The sequence below is a fragment of the Thrips palmi genome, unplaced genomic scaffold (genome assembly GCF_012932325.1).
Source record: "Thrips palmi isolate BJ-2018 unplaced genomic scaffold, TpBJ-2018v1 HiC_scaffold_11, whole genome shotgun sequence".
NCBI lineage: Eukaryota > Metazoa > Arthropoda > Insecta > Thysanoptera > Thripidae > Thrips > Thrips palmi.
In genome coordinates this window covers 9783384-9805279 of record NW_023144622.1, presented here as the reverse complement: position 1 = coordinate 9805279, position 21896 = coordinate 9783384, and the positions used below count along the sequence as shown (strand labels likewise).

The 21896-nt window shown below is 43.3% G+C and overlaps 2 protein-coding genes across 2 annotated transcripts in view; one reads left to right on the top strand and one right to left on the bottom strand.

The window, feature by feature from the left end:
- LOC117639639 (aldose 1-epimerase-like) overlaps positions 1-21896 on the top strand; it is a 151312-nt gene that overhangs the window by 63386 nt on the left and 66030 nt on the right. The window lies entirely within an intron of this gene.
- Positions 1792-20717, bottom strand: LOC117639740. The gene is made up of 4 exons (XM_034375616.1): positions 20479-20717; positions 2286-2605; positions 1988-2196; positions 1792-1911 (listed from the first exon to the last, which is right to left on the bottom strand). The coding sequence occupies exons 1-4, from the start codon at positions 20589-20591 to the stop codon at positions 1792-1794; spliced, it is 762 nt and encodes a 253-aa protein (XP_034231507.1). The 5' UTR covers positions 20592-20717.

The following is a 21896-nucleotide window of genomic DNA, read 5'->3' as shown; positions in this document are numbered from 1 at the left end:
GAAGTGGATTTGAATAACATTTCATTAAATTCATGATGAAAATAATGATTGTAGAAATCTTGAAATTGGTACAATAAATATGATAATGCAACTTTTTGATGGATAAGCGCAGTTGCATTAGCAATAAAGGATTTGTATTTGTAACATAGGCGAGCGATTCTCACGTTACGGGGTAGTTTCGTTTCTTCTGACTCCTGTGCCCAAACGAGCGCAGATATCGACATGGAGTTTGTTTCTGATGTTAGGGAGGGCCATTGCCCACTAAACGCACACATTTCGAAAAGTTCACGTTCGTTGGATTGGTCTACGTAGCGTTTGGAATACCCTAAATGTAACTTCCGTGATTGTCCAAAGAGAACATACTCGAACTTTCCGCCCCCAGTGTGGCGGTGTGGTTCGAAAATGCTGCCAACTGTCGATGGGGATTCGAAGCTTGGCATGTCTCGAGCTTATTTCAACCGAAGACCAACACGCCAGACTTCTTTCAAAGGTACTTATGCTGCAACGAAAAATGTCCTCCGTGTATTCAATTTCACTACACTAATTTCGAAAAGGCAGCTCTGGACTTCTCCCCAAGCCAAACTTTTAACTTTCCATGACGCAAGCCATCAAAGTGGAGTCCCTGGGATATAATTGCATGGGTCACGGAAATCTAAGATGCTGTACACGGTCTCAAAGCGGACTAGAGTATTATAAAATGGCGTGTATCAACAATTACCTGTAACTTCCGTGGCAGCCTTTACCCAATGTTGCAGCAGTACTAGGTGAAAAAATTTTCCGCTGAAATGTCGGGCTTAGAGTATCATTTGACCCTGGAACGACTTTTAAGCCACAGCAAGCCCGAGTCAGCCGTTAAAGCCGATTTTCACACTTTGTAACATCCGTGATAACGTAATTTCCGTGATCAAAACACCCACTAAAACGTGTGGGAATACCTTATGGCTCATGTTTTTAGGAAGGTAGTACAAGGTCTTTACTATAAATACCATTGCCATAACTCTAGTATCATCCAGGACCCCAATAATCAGAAAAACTTAATTGGATATTTTTCACTTTCGGCAAATCAGAGACGCCAAAACTACCCCGAAACGTGAGAATCGCTCACGCTGTCTGGTGAAGGCTGGCCATACAATGAACAGAACTAGGAACAATACCAGAGGACCTTCGTAACAAATACATACTTGGCAAATTGTCTAAGTTGTGTTCTTCGCTTGAACTGCTGCAACAGCTGCTTTTACGGTTTGTATTTTCCTTCTTAAAATTTTCTTCACGTTTCGGGTGGACACCCTCCTCTTATTCTTTGGATCATTGATGTCCACTGTTGGTATACTTTTATCCAGCCTATACTTCATAAGATCTGCAAGAAAATGAGGCATTGTAATGGTTATCCGTATTTTTGGTATAAACCACATACTATTACGTAGGTAATGTGGTGTGTACATACTTTGCAAGTACTCTTTCTTGGTGGGAGTGCACTCTGGAAGCTTCTCCCTCATATTATTTTCTTTGTTGGCTGAGCTCCGCCCAGCCAAAATATCCCCTGGCCAGAGCTGTATAGCCAGATTTTTCACACACATAGAATCGCCGACTTCACCAGGCTTCACTGTGTCCAGACTAGCTATAAAGTTTGTAAAAGGAATACGAGTCTGAAAAAAAAGAGGAATAAATTACTTTTAATGAGTGGAGAAAACAAATGCAATTCAGGGAAGCTATGATGGTTTCATGCAACAGCTTTAACTAATGCATGAACTTATATGGACTCACCAATGAATCTGGCACAACAACTTTCATTTAGTCCTCCTCAGTGAACTTCATTCCTGCAAAATTCAGGACCACTGAGGAGAGCTTCTCGACAGCCACGTTCAAGTCAGCGTCATGAATTTTATCGTCCATGTCAGTCGTGTCAGTTTTCTGAAGGGAAAAAAAGCACAATTAGAAAATATGAAAAAAAAAACTATATGGGCCACCTAACCAAATTTTTACAGACTTGCAATGTTCTCTGTCCGTTACTCAAGAGTGTTTCTAAAATTGTCTCGCTCTCCGCTTGGTCTGGCTTCCCAAGAGTCAAGGATCGTTTGGCAGCTACGTTCTTTGTGGAATGGAATGCAGGCTTGCGCTGAGGTGTTCTCTGCGGAGTAACTCTCATGTTGTGTGGAGTAAGTGGGATAGCATCAGGGGCCATACGAGGGACAGTATCTGTAACAGAAAGAAAAACAAAATTAAGTGTAAGTTCCCTTGTCTTCCATAATCTACTTTTATTTAACAAGTTACAGTAATTGTCATACCTGGTGTCCTTATGTTCTCAATGCCCTGAGGACGTTGCTGCAGCTTAACAGGAGTGCAGGGTGCTAACTGAGACCTATCCACATTGGCTGGTAAGCGCTTTTGTAGCGCATCAATCAAATTGACAGAAATGTCTAGGCATGTTCGGTCCCAAGTACCCGAACAATTGTCCATCAAGAACTGCAGATTTGTTTTAACTGTGTCCCAGACATGGAGGGGTTGAACAGCTTGTGCAGCATGGGCTACTTCTGGGGCAGTCTCACAGATAGTCTCAATGTGTTCATCAATTTGTCGGCACACATTGGCTTCACTGAAGTCACACCTAGGTAAGGAAATAAAAACAATGATCAGAAGTGTGAACTTTAGTAAAAAGTAATAAATGAATACACAAATATATAAATAAATCTTATATAAAACAATACCTTGCAGAAGTAGAAAACCGAGCAACAGTACTAGGGGTACGCGCCGTTTAGTGTGGGCGCGTAGTGTGGCTGAGCGATGCGAGTTTGTGCACTTCGGACTTTGCTTAAGTAGACGAAATGCGCAGTTTGTGGGCTCATATTGAGTGGAATGTAGGTCTGAGGTATAACTGGAAGTGATTTTCGTTATCAGCACACAAAAAAATGTTGGGATCAACGTCAAACTCGATTCCGAAATTTTGGTCCAAAATTGATCAAAATTCGGTAATGCGTGAGTCTGGGAAAAATTTGGAGGTGATTTTTGAGTTCAGCACACCAAAAAAAGCAGGAAACAATATAAAACTCGATTTGAAAATTTTGGTCCAAAACGACCTAATTTGGGATGAAAATAGAAGTCTGGAGTCGAAATGGATGTGATTTTCGTTAACAGAACACAAAAAACTGTTGGAATCAACATCAAACTCAATTCAAAAATTTTGGTCCAAATTTGGTCAAAATTAGGTGAAGCGTGAGTCTGGGAAAGCTTTGGAGGCCATTTTTGAGTTTAGCACACCAAAAACTGCAGGAATCAATATAAATCTCGATTTGAAAATTTTGGCCCAAAATGACCTAATTTGGGGTGAAAATACAAGTCTGGCGTAGAAATGGAAGTGGTTTTCATGATCAGCACCCCCAAAAACTGCAAGAATCAATAATAGATCCAATTGAAACATATTGATATAAAACAGGTTAATTATGGGTAATGTACGGGTCTGGGTTGGTCTTCATGGATCACCCTTTGTCGTCACCAATTCCCTAATGCCACACCAATGCGATTCCTTCAGTCGAGTAACATTCCATTGCCAGCATTGAATCGCTTAATTGACTTCTTGTCTGCTTGAGTCACTATTCGATGTATCTTTTTCTTCAAACTAATGAATTCACAAATTTATTAGTTTTATTTGAGAAGCCCTTTGTCATTCTTTCATTTTAAACAAGTGAATTTAATAATAAAGACTGGAATATGTAATCATAGTTTATATGAAGTGACTCAGTTTTGGGCAGGCTGATCTGAAGCATTCGACGGGGACCAAGTTTTGTCAAATTCAGTGAATCGTCTCATGAAGTACAATGCAGAGGCCACTTGTTGCTCAATACGCCAACATAATTTATCTTGTTCATGTCTCGTGATATTTTATCTTTGGAGTAAAAGATGACAGTATGGTATTAACATTGGGCATTGGGCTTACGCTCAGAGAGCCAGCTTTTAAACCATTACCAATACTTAGTTCCAGTTGTTGGACACAAATTTTGGTGAAGTGGGAGAAATCGTCTCATTAAATCAGATTACCAAGTCACCTAACGCTCAAAACCTGAATCGTCTCATTGCACCCAATATCAATTCAAAATTTGCTAGCACTAAATAGATGGATTATTTATTGCACTTAATACATCTATATATGGATTCTTTTAGTCAATAGATGTTAGAACTAGAATATTTATGTTAGCATGAAGCATTGCAATAGAATGTCATTTCCCGAGTCAAACCAAGACATTTAACATGTCATCTAATTTCAACAGAAGTTATTCATGCATTTACCTGATTTGATTTACTATGAAATTTAAAAATAAGGATAGTATCAGAGAGAATAAAATCAGTAGATGCACACAAAGGCAAAGAAAACATTCTAGTTAGAATCCACAACTACACTCACAGTGCACTGACCTGAAGGCAGATTCCCCTGTGACGGGGAAGGGGGGAGAGGGGTACGAAACACGCAATCCATTCTCACATTCATTTTTCGTATTTTCCTCTGTTGACACTCCGGGGTAGTTCTTTCTCAAATCGCACGACCCCCGAAATCGATGTCTCGGATTCGGACCAAACTTGGTAGACTCATTGCTTGGGTCACCAAAACCAAGTTTCTGACCCCCAAAAATTTTTTTTTGCTCCAAAAATATTTTTTTTCCCTTAAAATGTTAAAAAATGAACCAAAAATCAAATTTTCGTCCAATTGACCCTACATTGTGCAAAGTTGTTTTTTCAACGTCTTTTTATCTTATTTTATCCTATTTTATCCTATCCCACTCAGAAATGATTTTTAACACCACTAATAACCACGAAAAACGACAAAATTTTAACGTTTTCTTGAATACCCAAAAAATGCATCCGAATTTTTTCATGAAAATTTGTTTTTAAATTCATCTTTTGGTCCTCTAACATGTGTCAAAAAATTGGGAGAGTTAAATTTGAATTGCCTTTAAAACAAGGTAGGTTTACGCCAGACCGCGTCTTGTCGTAACAGGCTTCGCGATGTCTCGCTGCCTGCTCCTCCAATCCACGCCTGGCGTACCTACCTTGGCCTGCGGCGCTAGCCTGCCTGCGGCAGGCAATGGCTTGTCCGTTGTCGGTTATTTTTTAACTTGTTGAATGCTGGGGGGCTCCGCCCCCCAGACCCCTCTACATTCTAAATAGAGTTGTTTTATCTACAAATAACACGATCTTGACCCTTGTCACTTTTCAACTTGTCGTAGCTGGGGGGCTCCGCCCCCCAGACCCCCCTCTCTCCAAGACAGAAGTGGTCTATCTGCAGAAATCTCTATTTTTCGCCGTTTTTTAGGTGTTTTTCGCCTATAAAAACTGAACCAGTTGAGCTAGGATGGTGAAATTTCGCGTGTGCCGAGCCAAGGACATACCCAAGAAGTGTGCAAAATCTCACCGAGATCGGCCGAGCCGTTCAGGAGGAGTAGTGCGGACACACAGACACACAGACACACAGACAGACAGACAAAACTTTTCAACCCCACTGGAGTAACAGGCTTCGCTATCGCTCAGCCAATAATTTTTTTCCACTTTTTTCAAAGATAATTTTCACTGAAATGACTCAATTTATCAAGTTTTCAGCAAGACTATTCAAGTCTCATGGCTCCTGGGTCCTCCTGGATGGGCAGGGATGTTGGAAATGTATTACTGAGTAGATAGTAGCTTCAAGATGTTTATTTTTAATTATTTTAGATGGTTGACAGGCAATACCGGTAAGTTGCCCTAGACTCCGGCCCATGGGCCCCGATTCGACCCCGACCCGGTCCCGACTTGGCCCCGACCCGGCCCAGACCCGGCAAAGACCCGGCCGAGACCCGTCAAAGACCCGGCCGACACCCGGTCGCCCCATAGGAATCCGCCAAAGCCTTGGCTAAGCCCCGGCAGAGTCCGACCGAGTCCGGCCAAGTCCGGCCACGGTGTAAGAGTGCACCACCCGAAGAGTGGTCTCCCTACACCGTAAGTCCGGACTGGGGCGGGTTCCGCCGGGCACAGTGTAGGTAGACCACTCTTCGGGTGGTGCACTCTTACACCGTGGCCGGACTTGGCCGGTCGGTCGGACTCTGCCGGGGCTTAGCCAAGGCTTTGCCGGATTCCTATGGGGCGACCGGGTGTCGGCCGGGTCTTTGACGGGTCTCGGCCGGGTCTTTGCCGGGTCTGGGCCGGGTCTCGGCCGGGTCTGGGCCGGGTCTGGGCCGGGTCGGGGCCAAGTCGGGACCGGGTCGGGGTCGGATCGGGGCCCATGGGCCGGAGTCTAGGGCAACTTACCGGTATTGCCTGTCAACCATCTAAAATAATTAAAAATAAACATCTTGAAGCTACTATCTACTCAGTAATACATTTCCAACATCCCTGCCCATCCAGGAGGACCCAGGAGCCATGAGACTTGAATAGTCTTGCTGAAAACTTGATAAATTGAGTCATTTCAGTAAAAATTTTCTTTGAAAAAAGTGGAAAAAAATTATTTTAAAGGCAATTCAAATTTAACTCTCCCAATTTTTTGACACATGTTAGAGGACCAAAAGATGAATTTAAAAACAAATTTTCATGAAAAAATTCGGATGCATTTTTTGGGTATTCAAGAAAACGTTAAAATTTTGTCGTTTTTCATGGTTTTTAGTGGTGTTAAAAATCATTTCTGAGTGGGATAGGATAAAATAGGATGAAATAAGATCAAAAGACGTTGAAAAAACAACTTTGCACAATGTAGGGTCAATTGGACGAAAATTCGATTTTTGGTCCATTTTTTAATACTTTTAGGGGAAAAAAATATTTTTAGAGCAAAAAAAAAATTTTCGGGGTCAGAAACTTGGTTTTGGTGACCCAAGCAATGAGTCCACCAAGTTTGGTCCGAATCCGAGACATCGATTTCGGGGGTCGTGCGATTTGAGAAAGAACTACCCTCCGGAAGGGTTTTAATCATTCTAGAACGTTGAAAAACTAACTCAGAACCTATTTGAGAGCCCTTTTGCTCTTCAGTTTGTTTTATTTGCAGAAGTGCCGTCCCGTCTTGCAGACGCTTGCAAGCGCGGCAGCAGGTATGAGAAATTGGTCAGCCACACACTGCTACCAACCTAACAACGCTAATAACCGAGTTCAAAACGATGTTTTGAATATTTCAAACGATACTAAACAACGATTTGAAACAAACTCGTGTTGGGGGGAACTAAGACGACGTTAAATACGAAATGTTGGAACTATAGCCCCTGTAGTTGCTGAGAATCGTTGGTGAGTACAAAGTCACAGACAGACAGACAGACAGACAAAACGCCAAACTGCTGGCATCACGTCCTATCACATTTAAGTCTCTCAGACAAAAACTATTAGTAGCATCGGGCTGAAATTTGGAGGGGTTGTTCTTGGAGGCTGCCCCCAGCCACCGAAACGATTGTTTTTCGCACAGCACCTCATGTGGCTCGTACAGAAGCATAAAATGGTCAACAACGTTTTTAGGGGGGTGGGGGCGTTCAAGGGGGTGGGGGTCAAATTTAACACCTGCAAAGTGAAGTCCTCCCTAACAGGTAACTACCCACAAAATTTGAACTCAATCGGTCCAGCGGTTTAGGCGCAGTGAAACCTAAAATGTTAGCCTCATGACGACCCCCCTCCCCCCACCCCCAGCCCCTTCCCCCCGGCCGCCCGGAGGACAGACGCACGACCAGCCGCCTTTCGGCGCCCCCAAACACGGCAAGGGCTTCGCTAACGCTCAGCCAATGAATATGCTTGCACATATTATTTCTCTACAAGTGGTCCTCACACGTACAGTTGTATGAGTGAATACAAATTCGACAACGCATGCAGGCCAACTGGCATCCAAGGCAATGGTCATCAGAGTTCACAGTGACCGTGTGGAATTCTCCTGGTCGACTGAGTGACTGCACCTTCCAGGTTGTTTCATCCTCTTCACACACCATGGCCTCGTTAAACCTAACAAGGTTGATGTGCCCAGGTGCCCCTGAAGTGACTGCTTGTGTTCGAATAAAATGAACAGAAACATGTGGATTATTCTTGTGCAGCAGTCTAAAGACAGCCAAGGTATATAGAAAGTTTGATAAACAAACTCATGCCTTGGAAAGATGGGTCGCTACCACAAAGTGTCATAGCTGGCTTCAGACAACAAATAGTTTGTTTGCCGCTAGACTGAACTGGATTCTTGAATGGTTCATATGTGAAATGAGGCCTGCATACTGCAATGACCCTCGCATTAGACCAGGTAGCTATGCATAGAGTCACTCATGTCAAAGACAGCACCTGCCGGTACCTGCCGTTTGTCTCTGGCATTCATACTTATCTTTCTATTAACGTCTAAACAGGAGGTTCGAAAATCGTCAAAATACGTGCATGACGCTACTGCCCCCTTAACAGAACCGACCATAGACACACGATAACAAACAAAACTACTCCTCGTGACTTGCATTAAGACTAGCACACCACACGCTTTAAAGCCTACGAAGCATTTGCTTCATAACTACAAAGAAAATGAAGGCTTTGTAGAATTGCTTCGTATAACGAAGGATTTTACTTCATAATACGAAGCCTTTCTTCGTAGATTTTACAATGCCTTCATTTTCTTCGTATTACGAAGCGACTCTTCGTAGACTTTTTACTGTGCAAGCAAATGATTCAAGACCGCCTAGGTCATTTATGCAAGCACCGTTTAGACGCTGCAGGGCTGCCAACATACACCTCTGAGATATTCGTCATTTTCGTCGTCTTGCAGCTGTCTCATGATGAGACAGCATGATGAGATCCACTCTTCGTGACTCGCATAATACTGGCACCCCCAGAAAGAGACTCCGGTCCTCCAAGGTCAATTAACCGCGCCGCAAGCACACTGTGGCAAAAAGCTACAGAAAATTCTGTAAACAGCTTGTGGTAATTCTCCGTAGCCCCCTTATCAATATTCTCCGTAGGCTCTTACAGTATTTTCCGTAGGACCGCACAGTATTCTCCGTAAGACCTTACAGTGATCGCCGTAGGACTATACAGTCTTCCAGGTCCTACGGAGAAGAATGTGCGGACTTACAGAGAATACTGTACGGCCCTACGGAGAATACTGTAAGAGCCTACGGAGAATATTGATAAGAGGGCTACGGAGAATCCTGGCAAAAAAATTAACAGAATTTTCCGTACCTTTTTGCCACAGTGCAGCGGGCCGCTCGCTCGACCCGTAGATCAACTTTTCCTTAAGGGGGCAATACACTGAAAATGGCCAAAAACTGACTTGTGCGATTGCTTCCATACGCGTTGTCGAGCGTTGTTCAAACATTTCATGTGTCAAGACCTTACAAAAAGAAGCATTTTAAGCCCAGAATAGCATCGATCGGACGTCAGGGAGCGGAGCAGCGCCCAATCAAATTTTCGTCAAAAATCGAACTGGCGGGCGTCCCTCAGTCCGCAAAAATGAAGATATCTCCACCCCGTTTGCGCCAAAATGTAGGTAATTAAAGCGGCTATAGCGCAAAGTAGGATTATGAACATCGAACAATCGAAAGTACAAAATTTTACGAAAAAACCTGTTTTGATCATTTTTGCAAAATCCTCAAAAAGTGTTTTTGGATGAAATTTTGTACTTTCGGTTGCTCGATGTTCATAATCCTAGTTTGCGCTATAGCCGCTTCAATTACCTACATTTTGGCGCAAACGGGGTCGAGATATCTTCATTTTTGCGGACTGAGGGACGCCCGCCAGTTCGACTTTTGACGAAAATTTGATTGGGCGCTGCTCCGCTCCCTGACGTCCGATCAACGCCATTCTGGGCTTTAAATGCTTCATTTTGTAAGGTCTTGACACATGAAAAGATTGAACAACGCACAACAACGCGTATGGAAGCAATCGCACAAGTCAGTTTTGGGCCATTTTCAGTGTATTGCCCCCTTAAGTGAACGCAACCATTATTTAATATTTTTCGAACATAGGGGGGACAGGGCTGAGTTGATCCTTCTTTGTCCACTGTACGATTCAACCTTAGCCAAGGGTGAGAGGAAGCGCTTCCAGAGTGCATAGATGTGGAAGAGGCTGCCTAAGCTGCCAGGCGTTTACGTTCCTATCGCAACTGCTGTGGCATTGTTACCATTTCCATCAAAATGTAATTTCCGTGGACTTTCTAAAGCCGTGTAATTTGTGTGGACAGGTAAAGAATGAAAATTACCTTATTGCCTATTCAAGTGGGGTGATAGCTCGCCCCGATGGCTTCATGATCCTTTGAGAAGCTCTTAACAAGATTAATTGAAAAAAAATAAAAACGGTTAAAATTAAACCATTTTAAAACAAAGGCAAATGCAAAGGATCTCCCCCTATTTATTGATTAGAAGTGCGGGTCAAAGAGTTTCAGGGCCCAAAATTCGACTCGTCGTAATAGATCAACTCTAACTGAGCAGATCCAAGACAAAGTGCAGATTTAGAACTATCCTAACTGCAGAGGTACCTTCAAGTGTTCATGAACTATCTTCACTACAAATCAATTAATCTTGATATTTCTGATATACAACGTCCACGTACTTATATCAGAATGAAACTTCTTAACAAGTCCTTCGGCGAGAAGCTTCAGTTTTACCAATTTGGGAAGGGGTCATCACTGTAAATGCAAAGGCAATACTTTTAGTACCTTTTTTGGCGATACAATTGAGTATCGCCAAAAAACGGCCTTACGCAAAAGTATTGCCTTCAGAACGGCGATACACAAAAGTATTGCCTTCTGAACGGCGATACACAAAAGTATCGCCAAAATTTGGCGATACTTTGGAGTACTGCCACGATTTGGCAATTAACGTTGAACAAAATCAAGGTGACGAGTTCTGAGTAGGGACGCAAAAATGCCCGTGAATAAAGTTACGTAAATTACGGTAAAATACGGTATTTTACCAAAACGGTAAAACCGTGTAAAAGGGTAAAATAGGGTAAAATTGATTTTTCTTGATTCTTACGGGAAATTGTGGTTCTTGTGAAATAGGGGGGAAAAAGTACATTTGGGTAAGTGTGTATCAAAAATTATCGGTTACATCGTTCCAGTTCCAAATATCGTTCCAAACCATCATGACTCAAGGACAATGTCGCATTTGGACCAGGCACTGTGTGGGCTATTGTCCCACGAGACCCTCTCAATCAATTTTGATTCTGCCTGTTTTTCCACTCTCCTACTGACCTGAAATAATAAACGCAGAGCCGTTAAATTAACAGCCCAAACATATCGAAGTGTGAAAAAACAGGTACCGTTTTTTCTCGTTATCCATGAAATTTGTCCTAATTCCAAGAAGAAACTTTTTTCCTGAAAGGCTCAGTGGTGTCGACCATACCAATGTAAATTGTCTTTTTTTAGTTCAAATGTTTGCCCCCATATTTTCCTATTTTCGTTTTTAAGTTAATTAAAATTGGCAACAAATTGGAAACTTGGCAACAAAGAAGGCTTTTGATTTGTCTTTCGGAGAAGATCTGGCCCGTGTACATGGATGTTGATTTCCATGAAGAACAGAACATTAACTTCTTGCTATTTTTATGTGGCCTGAGGTGACGTCTTACACGAAACGGGGAGGTGCGGGGGGCATAAAAAAACCAAGAGTTCGCAAGAAGCGCTGTTTTCAGTGCCTACGACCTGTATCATCGTGTGGAAGCAAAAGAACTTCAAATAAGTCAATTTTTCAAAGTTACCGAAAAATACCAATTTTATCGGGGTCTCCGTAAAATACCGTATTTTACCGTTTTAAACCGTTCTATACCGGTAATATTACCGGCCTTAAAATGCCTAGTTCTGAGTCTAATGCCGTGGTTTTGGCGATACTTCTGTGTATCGCCGTTCTGAAAGCAATACTTTTCCGTAAGGCCGTTTATTGGCAATACTCAATTGTACCGCCAAGAAATTTACTTAAGTATCGCCTTTCCATTTGCAGTTATTAAACCGATGAGAAACCGGGACGAAAACAGGTTTTAAAAAGATGAAATAATATTTGCACGCCGACTCAGGCGTACGCCCGAGTATCAGGGGGTGTAAACATGCGACAAAGATACGCCATCCGTCGGTAAACTGGCGTTGGGTGAGGATCCAAAGGGCATAGCAGGTAATGCAGGTGGAGCTGCCAAAGCTGTTGCCACGCCGTCTGGTAATGGCCTTTTGACGAACCCCAACAACGCGACAGGCAGAGACTCTCCTTCGATCTTACGACAGCTATAAAAGATCGAGTGCAGGTCTAGTCGGTGAGTTGGAAAACCATGCTGGTCTAGGTATGGTTGCATCTAGACTTAGATCTCCGCCGGAACACAGAGAATCCAAACGCTATGAGTATAGCGTCAATTGCACTTCATATTCCCATGCATTCGCATAGGGCCTTTTCGGGACGCATTGCACGTAAGGTGCAATATGGCTATCGCATTGCACGTATGGTGCGATGTCTCAGCTGCATTGCACCATTCGTGCTATATTCATAGCGTTTGGAATCTCAGTGAAGGAAAAGAAAGCAGAAAGATAGCTTAAACATGTCCTCTGAAGTGCCATTACTAGTAAAACTTAAGCGTAGTGTCACCGTCTGTTTTCAAGTGTTTTCAAGCGTCAGTTTACGCTTGAAATCAAGCGGAACAGGTTCATCTGCATAGTTTCCCCCTATGTAAATCCATGGACGAATTTCCAGTCTATGCTTCATTAAGCGTTATGTCTTTAATGCATGACATAGTCACGCTCGGTCACGCTTCAGTTTTAACAGTGATTGAACTTTGGATAAAGGCCATAATTAAGATTTTTCGTTTTAAAGCAGCGCATCTTGACATTGCTCGTGGCGGAATCATGAATCTGAGGCGTTTCTTGGTCTGTCTCCAACTGCTGGCATGGGCAACGCTATTGTGCAGTGGTGAGTGCTCAGAGTTAAACTTCAAAACAAAATCAAAATGTGTCAGATATCTACGAACCGCTTTCCATCCAGCGCGCCTTCAATCAATGGTACTAGACCGCTTTGCCTGGCAAACTGGAACCAGTCTCAAACATAATCCATTGCCGGAGGTGGTACACTATTCCTGTAACGTGACATCACCTTGAAACGGACGTGACAAACTGTCGCGTTCGTGTGAGCATTGTGTCACTATCTTTTGAAGGTGAACAAGCTAATTTCTAGCCGATTCACATCCAAACGAATGTGACACAATGCTCAAACGAACGTGTCACTTTGTCACGTCTGGTAATTAATTCGTTGCTTTTGCAGCCAATGCGGATACCGAGCAGAACATTCTGGAGGACAAGACAGGCGAGACCCGTCTGCAGGAGCAGGATTACTCCGAAGTGAACTTTATTTACTACACGTAAGTGCATCATGTATTTGCACACTGTAAAAATTAATGTCCGGAATAAACGACGGATCCTTCGGCAAAAAAATTGCCAATGTTTCCTTCGTTAATTTACGAAAGTCTTCGTATATTTACAAAAACCTTCGTTAATTTTATGAACGATATCTGTCGATTTTACAATCACAATGGAAATTTCCGAAGCACCTTCGTAAATCTACAAAGATCCCTCGTAAATTTACAGGGAACCTTCGTTAATAAACACAGAAAGTTCGTTAATATACAGAGAACCTTCGTAATTAAACGTCTGGAATTAACGACGGATCCTTCGGCAAAAAATTGCCAACAGATCCTTCGTTTATTTACGAAGGTCCGTCGTAGATTTACGAAGACCCGTCGTAGATTAACAAAGCCCGTCGTAAATTTACGAAGGGCTTCGTAAATTTACAACAGACTGCGTACATTTACGATTTTTCTTCGTAGATTTACAAAGAGCCTTCGTAAATTTACGACGAACTTCCGTTGATTTACAAAAGTTCCTGTAGGAAAGAAACATTAACAGTGCACTTTTGGACATTCCCAAAACCCTTTGTAAAAGAATCCGTCGTAAATTCACAACATAATTTTTACAGTGCAGGTTACATTCGTCGTCAGGCGAATCTTGCGGAACGAGCCGAATGACAAATAGGAGGCGAGGTCAAAAGCAACGTCGACACCTGTGACCCAACTAAGGGTCGGGGTAGTTTGGGTAATAACAGGAACAACAGGTAAACCAGGAACCGTTTTTACCGTGAGTCTTAGGGTAAAATAAGTCATATTTTCATCAGCAGCACGCTTGAAACTACAGGAAATGATAATAAACTTGGTATGGCAATTGCCATACCAACGGAGAAAAGAGTTAACTTTTTTGCGCCGTTGTTTAAGTGTTCTTTGGTCGGCATGAGTGAGTGGTTTTCAGTACAGAGATGAATTTTGGTGTGGTGAGCCGAGGATGTACACTGAGAAAACCTTACAAACTATTTTGGGCCTTACAAAAAAAAAAGTAGTTTGTATAGAGTGATTCCATATCTAGGGAGCACAAGATTTTTTTTGGTGTCACCGATCTGGACCAAAATTTTACCACATGTACCCCTAGGGTAGACAAAGATGCCCACAAATTTTGAAGGTCCTAGGACCTAGGTTGACCCAGTCCGGAGCAGTGGGCCTTAGTGTGTTTTGCGACTTTTTGCAAGTCATTGTAAGTTCATTTCACAGGTGGAATCGTAATCAAACCGTGCGTCTCTAATTTGCCCCTGATTTGGCTCTTCGAAACATAATCCTGACAGGCTGAAAACACTCAAAACACAAGTAAGGAAGTAGAGGATACTCATCAGACCACTATGTCTATCTTGGGATCATAGCTTATCCCATTCTTACCCAGGCCACAGATGAGTCATTTCCCCGCTAAAGTCCTTCAGACTACGGAGTGAAATTTACGCTTCCTTCCATAGCTCCCAAACCAAGTCTATGCCCAGGCTGAAATTTTGTGCAGTTACTAGGACCAAGGAAAGGTACTTTCTGAAATTTTTTCAATTTTTTCAAAAATATGTTTTTGAGATCTAGAAAAAAAAATTAAAGTTCAACTTTTTTCAAAAAGTAAAAAAATTCTAAAATGTTATCCTCATGCCCCCTAAGACCTGGTAAAATTTTCATGGCCCTAGGTCAAGCCCTTCCCATCGATTTGTACCTTCAAACTTGACTTTTACCAAAAAGTCGCAAAACACACTAAGGCCTACTGCTCCGGACTGGGTCAACCTAGGACCTTCAAAATTTGTGGGCATCTTTGTCTACCCTAGGGGTACATGTGGTCCAGATCGGCGACACCAGAAAAAATCTTGTGCTCCCTAGTTATGGAATTACTCTATACGTAAGCTTACAAAGCAAATACTTTGTAATTTACCAACTATTTCTTCGTATAACAAAGTATTTTAGTTTGTTATATGTATGCTCAATATACTTCGGAAGGTTGTAAGGGGGTACCTAATGACCCTGCAGAATCTCAGCCAGATAGGCCGAGCCGTTTAGGAGGAGTAGTGTGGATAAACAGACGGATAGACAGACAAACAAACAGAATAAGTTTTCTAACCTCACCAGAGTAACGGGTTTCGCTATCACTCAGCGAAAAATATCAACAAGAGCTTAGTTTGCACTGTACGTGCGATGCTGAGAGCCGGCAAGCCGACTATTACACGTGTCAGCACTGTCGAGACTTACGCAAACACGGCACACGTGCGGCCGTTGAATGCCAGGAATCTTATCGTTTCCTGGGTCCATGGAACACACGCCTTCTCCGAGACAGGCAAATTTCTCAATGTTACATCAATTGACTCCGCTTGAAAGCAGTTATCGTACACCCCACGCCTACGAAAAAAGAAAGTTAGCACGTGCAGCTGTGAATTTGGGCTTCGTGGAAGGGCGATAGCGAAGCCCGTTACTCAGGTGGGGTTAGAAAATTTTGTCTGTCTGCCAGCACTCCTCCAGCGCCGCAGGCCATGGTACACTGAGATTCCTAACGCTACGAATGTAGCAGGTATGGTGCAATGCACTGAGATATCGCACCATACGTGCAATGCCTCCAGTCATATTGCACCTTACGTGCAATGCGTCCCGAAAATGCCCTATGCTAGTAATGCACGGGGATGGGAAGGCATTGAACTTCATGTGCAATGCTTATGCATTGCACCCATTGACGCTATATTCATAGCGTTTGGATTCTCTGTGTAGATGCAAACGCCAGGCGTGGATTGTCGAAACTGGCGCGGGATTGCGAAGCCTGTTACAAGCCACGGTGCACCTACCTTGTTGATAAATTCGTTAAATCGTCTTGGAAACACAACCAAGGCAACCCCTTCGATTGCAAGAGGACATTCTTATCGTGAACGACGAAATTTTGCGATTAATTAAGTTTGCTTAAGCATAGAACTTGTTCGGTCAATTTTTCAGACAATCTGGCAGGCGTGAAATATTTTTAGATTGTTTTCATATTGTTCCTTGGTGGTGCCCCACTCCCTTCCATTATAATTATTCAATGGCAGTGTGAACGGAGAAGTATGTGCAGCGTAGATAGACAGTGTTTTTTTTACTCGTTCTTTACACACCACTCACTAACATACAAAACTCTATGTGAAGAGAACGAGTATTGTGTTCAAAAATGAGTTTTGGGGGGACATCTTTCATCTCAGATCTGACAGCATGTGGGAAAATGAGAGTGGTATCAAATGAAAGATGGAGTGTCAGTCGCTAGATCGAAAATGAACTTTTTTTTGCTTGCAATGAGAAATACTGAGAAAATGAACATGAAAGAGAGACGTTTTTAGTGCATTATGTGAAACTAACCTCTTTTCAAGTGTTTGCATCTTTTGATATAGAACGCCACTGGAACGCAAACAACAACGACAATGACCAGAGATCTTTGGCCAACAAAAAACTAGGAGGGTATTTTCCAAGTGACAATGGATAATTTTGAGAAATTTGGTCATAAAGAAACATCGTTTCACGCTAATCGTGATATATGTCTCAGAACTGCTAGCGGTTTCTTCCTAACGAAAATTTCTTGGCAGGTGTTGCATGTCTTATGTTGGAGATGAGACACGAAATAATAAGTTTCATTTGACTTCTTTTTTTAAGAAATGTGTCCTTCTGAGGGTTTTGGTCATGGAAAAAGCAGGTTTTTGGCACGGACTCACGGACTCTAGTGTAAATTCGATTATGCACGAGAATCGATATCTCGAGATATCGCGATGCATCGATGTTCCCTGCCTGAGAGGAGAACCAACCGGAAGCGTTCGTTGCAATGCAAAATTACAAATCGTCTGAGGACAATTCATGTAACGATCAGCGACTGACACATCAATCTAGCTTTGTAAAGAACGAGTCCCTCCCATGTGATATCAATTCTTTGATGTCTTTCCTTCTTGTTATTTCTTCAGATCGGACCCCACTAACTTCACAATTGTGCCAATCAACCAAGTTGATGACCTCCTGAACTTGATCGACGTGCAAAAGCCGACAGTTTTCTACGCGCACGGGTACACGGAGACTCCGAGTGGCGACAGTGTGCATGGAATCACTACAGGTAGGTCTCTGCAGTCCCATTTGCTTGTAAGAATAATATCAAAACTTACTGAATGCGTGCTTAATGGTCGGACACATGGCCAAGTTATGGCGTGACAGTTACGCCAAACAATGGCGTGGTCATGTCAAGAATTGGCGTGGAGAAAAGTCATGCCTAAAACCGACGTGACAAGAAATTCACACCAAAAACTTTTTAGAGTAAAATTTTAGAGTCACGCCGAAACTTAAAATGAGCATGTAAAATTGACAAGCGAACAACAAGGTATTGTCAGATTTCCAATTTGAACAGTACTCTAGGCATTAAGCCCCTGACTGTCCGTTTCACAGTATACCTGTAAGCAAGGGCGCAGCCTGCCAAGCATGCACTGACTCGATAACTGAAGCAGTGCACTAGAGTTATGTTTTTGTTGAAGTGTATGTACATGGCATGTTGTGCTGAGCATATGTGCATGCCATGTGTACACGGCATGTGGCGTGAGTTAGTTGCAGCCATGTTCCAGTTAGTGCATATAATGTACGCTTTTCGATTTACAGCACCGTTGTTTGTGTGTTTCAGCGTTCATACAGCGTGGACAACACAACGTCGTCTTAGTGGACTGGAGCAAATACGATGGAGCACCTTACACTTCGGCGCTTGAAAACGTGCCCGGGGTAAGACGATAACAACGCGCTGCTAGTCGCTGCAATGTTCCCAATGTTGCGTGTTCACTGTGAAAATTTTGGCTGTCGCTTGATGTCAATTTCAAGGCTAATTTTCCAAGACATTTGATGACGTCACCGTCACGCCCTTGCAGGAAGTACGGGAGCTCTTATGAAAGTGTCATCACTTAAGGGAGGGTGGGGTACAATGGGACGCTTTTTGGCCCGCCCTTCTATTCAAAAAATAGGGGGAGGGCCTATGCATTTGCCTTTGTGTCTGTGTGTTGTTGTTGTTGTTGTAGTTGTTGTTGTTGTTGTTGTTGGCGTCTGTGTACAAGGAAGGAGTTGAGCTAGAGTAACCAGATTTGGAGGGTACTTCAGGAGTACCGTCCAAACAAATAATCCGGTGGTGCAAATCCCGTCCGGGTCGCACAAGGGCTGCTGCAGGTGCATCATGGTTTACATGAGCGGGAGGGGGATTTCCGCCACTATTGGTGCTAGCAGGGCTTATAGGGGTATTTTTGGAATCGGGGCGACGAGACAAGATGAATGGACCTGGTCCCGCCCCCATCGGCCGCTTTACGATTGGCCAGATCAGGATCTTCAAAAAAGGGGGTCGACCGACAAAAAAAAAATTATTGCAGATTTCGATTGGTCTCAGCAAGCCCTTTTTCAACGAGGGGTGGGAAAAGGGGGGTCCAGGAGCCCGACTTCGTCTATTAGTCACATCAGGATCTTGAAAAAAGGGGGTCGACCGACTAAAAATTTTATTTAATTTTGGATAGGTCTTGGCAAGACCTCTTCAACGGGGGGTGGGAAAGGGGGGGTCCAGGACCCCGGCTTCATGAGTTAGGGGGAAAAAGTGCGACGGACTCGTTTTGCGCCCCTGCTGTGCCTCTATTGCAAGGAGTTGCAGTAGCATGGCAAATATGGGTATTTTCGGAATGAGGGCGAAGAGACAAATGAATGGGCATATTCTAAGGACAGTTGGGTAAAAAGTGTAAGGACTATTGCATATTGTGAATAGAAGGCGGGCCTAAGTCACGATGGTACATCGATAACTTGCTTTACCCGCTCACGGGGTGTGTGATGCGAGCGGGCCAAAGGGCCCCGGGGCCTTCGACTGGCCAAGTTGGGTCTGATGCGGGGGCCGAAGGCCCGAGAAAAGGCCGCCGGCAGGCCAAGCTGGGCCGGCCCCCTGTCGAACCGAGTTGCCGGCCAGCGAAGCGGAGCTGGCAACTCGTTCGACGGAAGGGCGGGCCCTAGCTTGTTTTTTTTTTGGCCTGGGTCCGAGACCGTTGGAGCTAGAATGTCTCCCGATAGCTCAAAATGTTCTTTGTTATTTGTCTATAACTTTTATTTAAAACAAAAAATTGATTATACGGCATTTTTGGTCTGTGGAGACATTTGCCAAGAGTGTCACCTGTCCCATTGTCCCCCGGGCTGGGGCACAATGGGACAGCCTCGGGGCACATTGGGACACCCCCTTTTTATGACCTAAAATAAAGCGAAGGAGCATTAAAAAAAATTGTGGGCAATAGGTTTTGATCTATTTTCGTCACAAACTATTTTGAAAAAGAACTTACGTTACTGGTTGCCTTTAAAAAATACCGGAGTAAGATGTGTAACAAATAAGAAATATGCAGTGTTAAATACAATAAAAAGCACAAAAGAAATGGGTGATGCCAAAATTCTTGTGAATAACATAATTAACGTATGGTTTGGCTTCATTTAGACATAAACTACAACCAAGACCTGAAAGCCCTTTGATTAACACGTCCCATTGTGCCCTAAACGAGGGTGTCCCATTGTGCCCCGAACGACACGCTGGACTGGACACGCTCTAGCTCTTAAACCCAAAAGCCAGAGCGCCCAGACAAGTCTCACTGAACCTCAAAAGACAAACGAACACACTGGTGAACTCGCCACGAACGTGCGACAAGTACTTTAAATGCTAGAGGAAAAACAAAATTCTCCTGTCTTGCTAGTTTTGCCTCGTTTTTCTTACATTCGCACTTTGCGTCGACCTGCCGAGAGAACGCTCAGTCGAATAGAGTTCCCGCTTTGTGAAACTAACATGGCAACTGCTGGCCTACAATCGAGCGTAACCCGCAGATCCTACGAACACCGCAAGGTGGCTAATTTGACAGTGTCCCATTGTGCCCCGTGTCCCATTGTACCCCACCCTCCCTTACTGATGGCAGGACATAATGTTGTCATCATTTCGACGGCGTCCTGATAGAATAATCCTAACTGCCAGGGTAGATTCAAGACAATCCTAACTGTCTGTCACAGCAGATCCAAGACAATCCTAACTTTTTGTCAACGCAGAACAGAATGGGGTTTTTGCACACACCCCCCCCCAGCCCCTAGATAGCCGCCCGAAAGATAGGCTAAAATGGCTACTTTGCCCCTGTAAGTAGGCAAAAAGTGCTACTTTGCCCTCCCCCCCTAGGCCACCTCTGGATCCGCCTCTGGCTAATGCAGCGTTCCTTCCAGGTGGGCAAGGCTGTCGGCGAGGCGATAGACTCATTGGTGCAGCAGGGTCTGTGCAGCGACGACCTCTGGTTCATCGGCCACTCTTTGGGCGCTCACGTGGCTGGCGCTGTTGCCGAGGCCGTCAGCTTCACCTGGAAAAGGATCACGGGTCAGTGAAATCTCGGTGTAGCACCAGCTTTGTTCGCCAGTAGTGTTGCGCAAATTTATTGAACAATGCCCTAAAAAAAGCGTTTAACTTATAACCCGTCACTTATGACTTCTTCGAAACAGGATAAGTTACTTTCCTAGCTTCTCTAATTTGTGTTCGAAAGTATACTTGCAATATTTCATACTTCAAACCGTGCGCGGATATTGTCTGTTGTTACACTCTCAGCTTCTTATTGACTTCATCGTCAGAAACCAGCCGCTATAGCATAAAACAATAATACTCAGTATTTTCTCCTTAGATAGGAACAATTTACTGCACAAACTTTTGTAGGAATTATTTTATCTTATTTATTTTATTAAAGTACTAACAAAATTTAAAGTACTAAAAAAATGCAGATAACAAAAGTCAAAAGTACATATCACTGTTGCACAAAAAACCAGAGGTAAGGGAGGGTGGGGCACCATGACCACTGGGGCACCATGACCACCCCCCTCGCTCTCGGGAACTACTTTGTCGACGGCAACCGGTCGACCGGACTTTTGAGAGAATAGAATTCTAACTATTTTCAGCCAGAGCCCTACCTTCTAGCTTCAAGGGTACGACCATAGCACCTCGCCAAAATTTTTGTTACAGCGTTTTGGCTAAATTGGGCGTTTTTCAAATCTGGGATATTTTTTCTCACTCTCACATTTGAGAAGATAGGTTCGATGTCTTAGGTTTTTCTCAAAATGTCGGCTCTTCGGCAAAATATCCAACATCACATTTAATTCTAAGTAGTTGTTTGCTTGCTCGGGGAGCCTTAGAGTCGTAAACTGCACTGTGGGGCACCATGACCACTTTTTAGTGGGGCACCATGACCACACATATTTGAGAGTTTTTTCTCATATTTTGGCCTGATAATGATTTATTTTCGTCGAAAATTTGCTTTTTGCTTCTGAAAATGTATAAAGGTTGAATAATTGCTGCAGAATAGATAGTTTTATCACAAATTTGTGATAATTGTGAATCACCAAGATGATTAAGAATGGTTCTGAAACTGAGACTTGAAATGGTGGTTTTTCTTGCACTAAATGAGCTCCAAACCGCAAAAGTTGGCCGCGAAGGCGATCCGTGGCTACTTTGCACCAAGATGGCTCTGGCATTATGAGAAACAGCATTTAATTCACTTGTTGCAGTGTAGTTTCCGCGATAATTTTCTTAAAAATTTTCCAAATTGAAATCTGCATACGAA

Coding starts and splice junctions, on each gene's coding strand:
- LOC117639740 (XM_034375616.1), bottom strand. CDS start 20,591: ATGAACCAGAGGTCGTCGCTGCACAGACCCTGCTGCACCAATGAGTCT. Junction 2,197..2,285: donor TGAGAACATAAGGACACCAG/GTATGACAATTA, acceptor TTTCTGTTACAG/ATACTGTCCCTCGTATGGCC. Junction 1,912..1,987: donor ACGGACAGAGAACATTGCAA/GTCTGTAAAAAT, acceptor TTTTCCCTTCAG/AAAACTGACACGACTGACAT.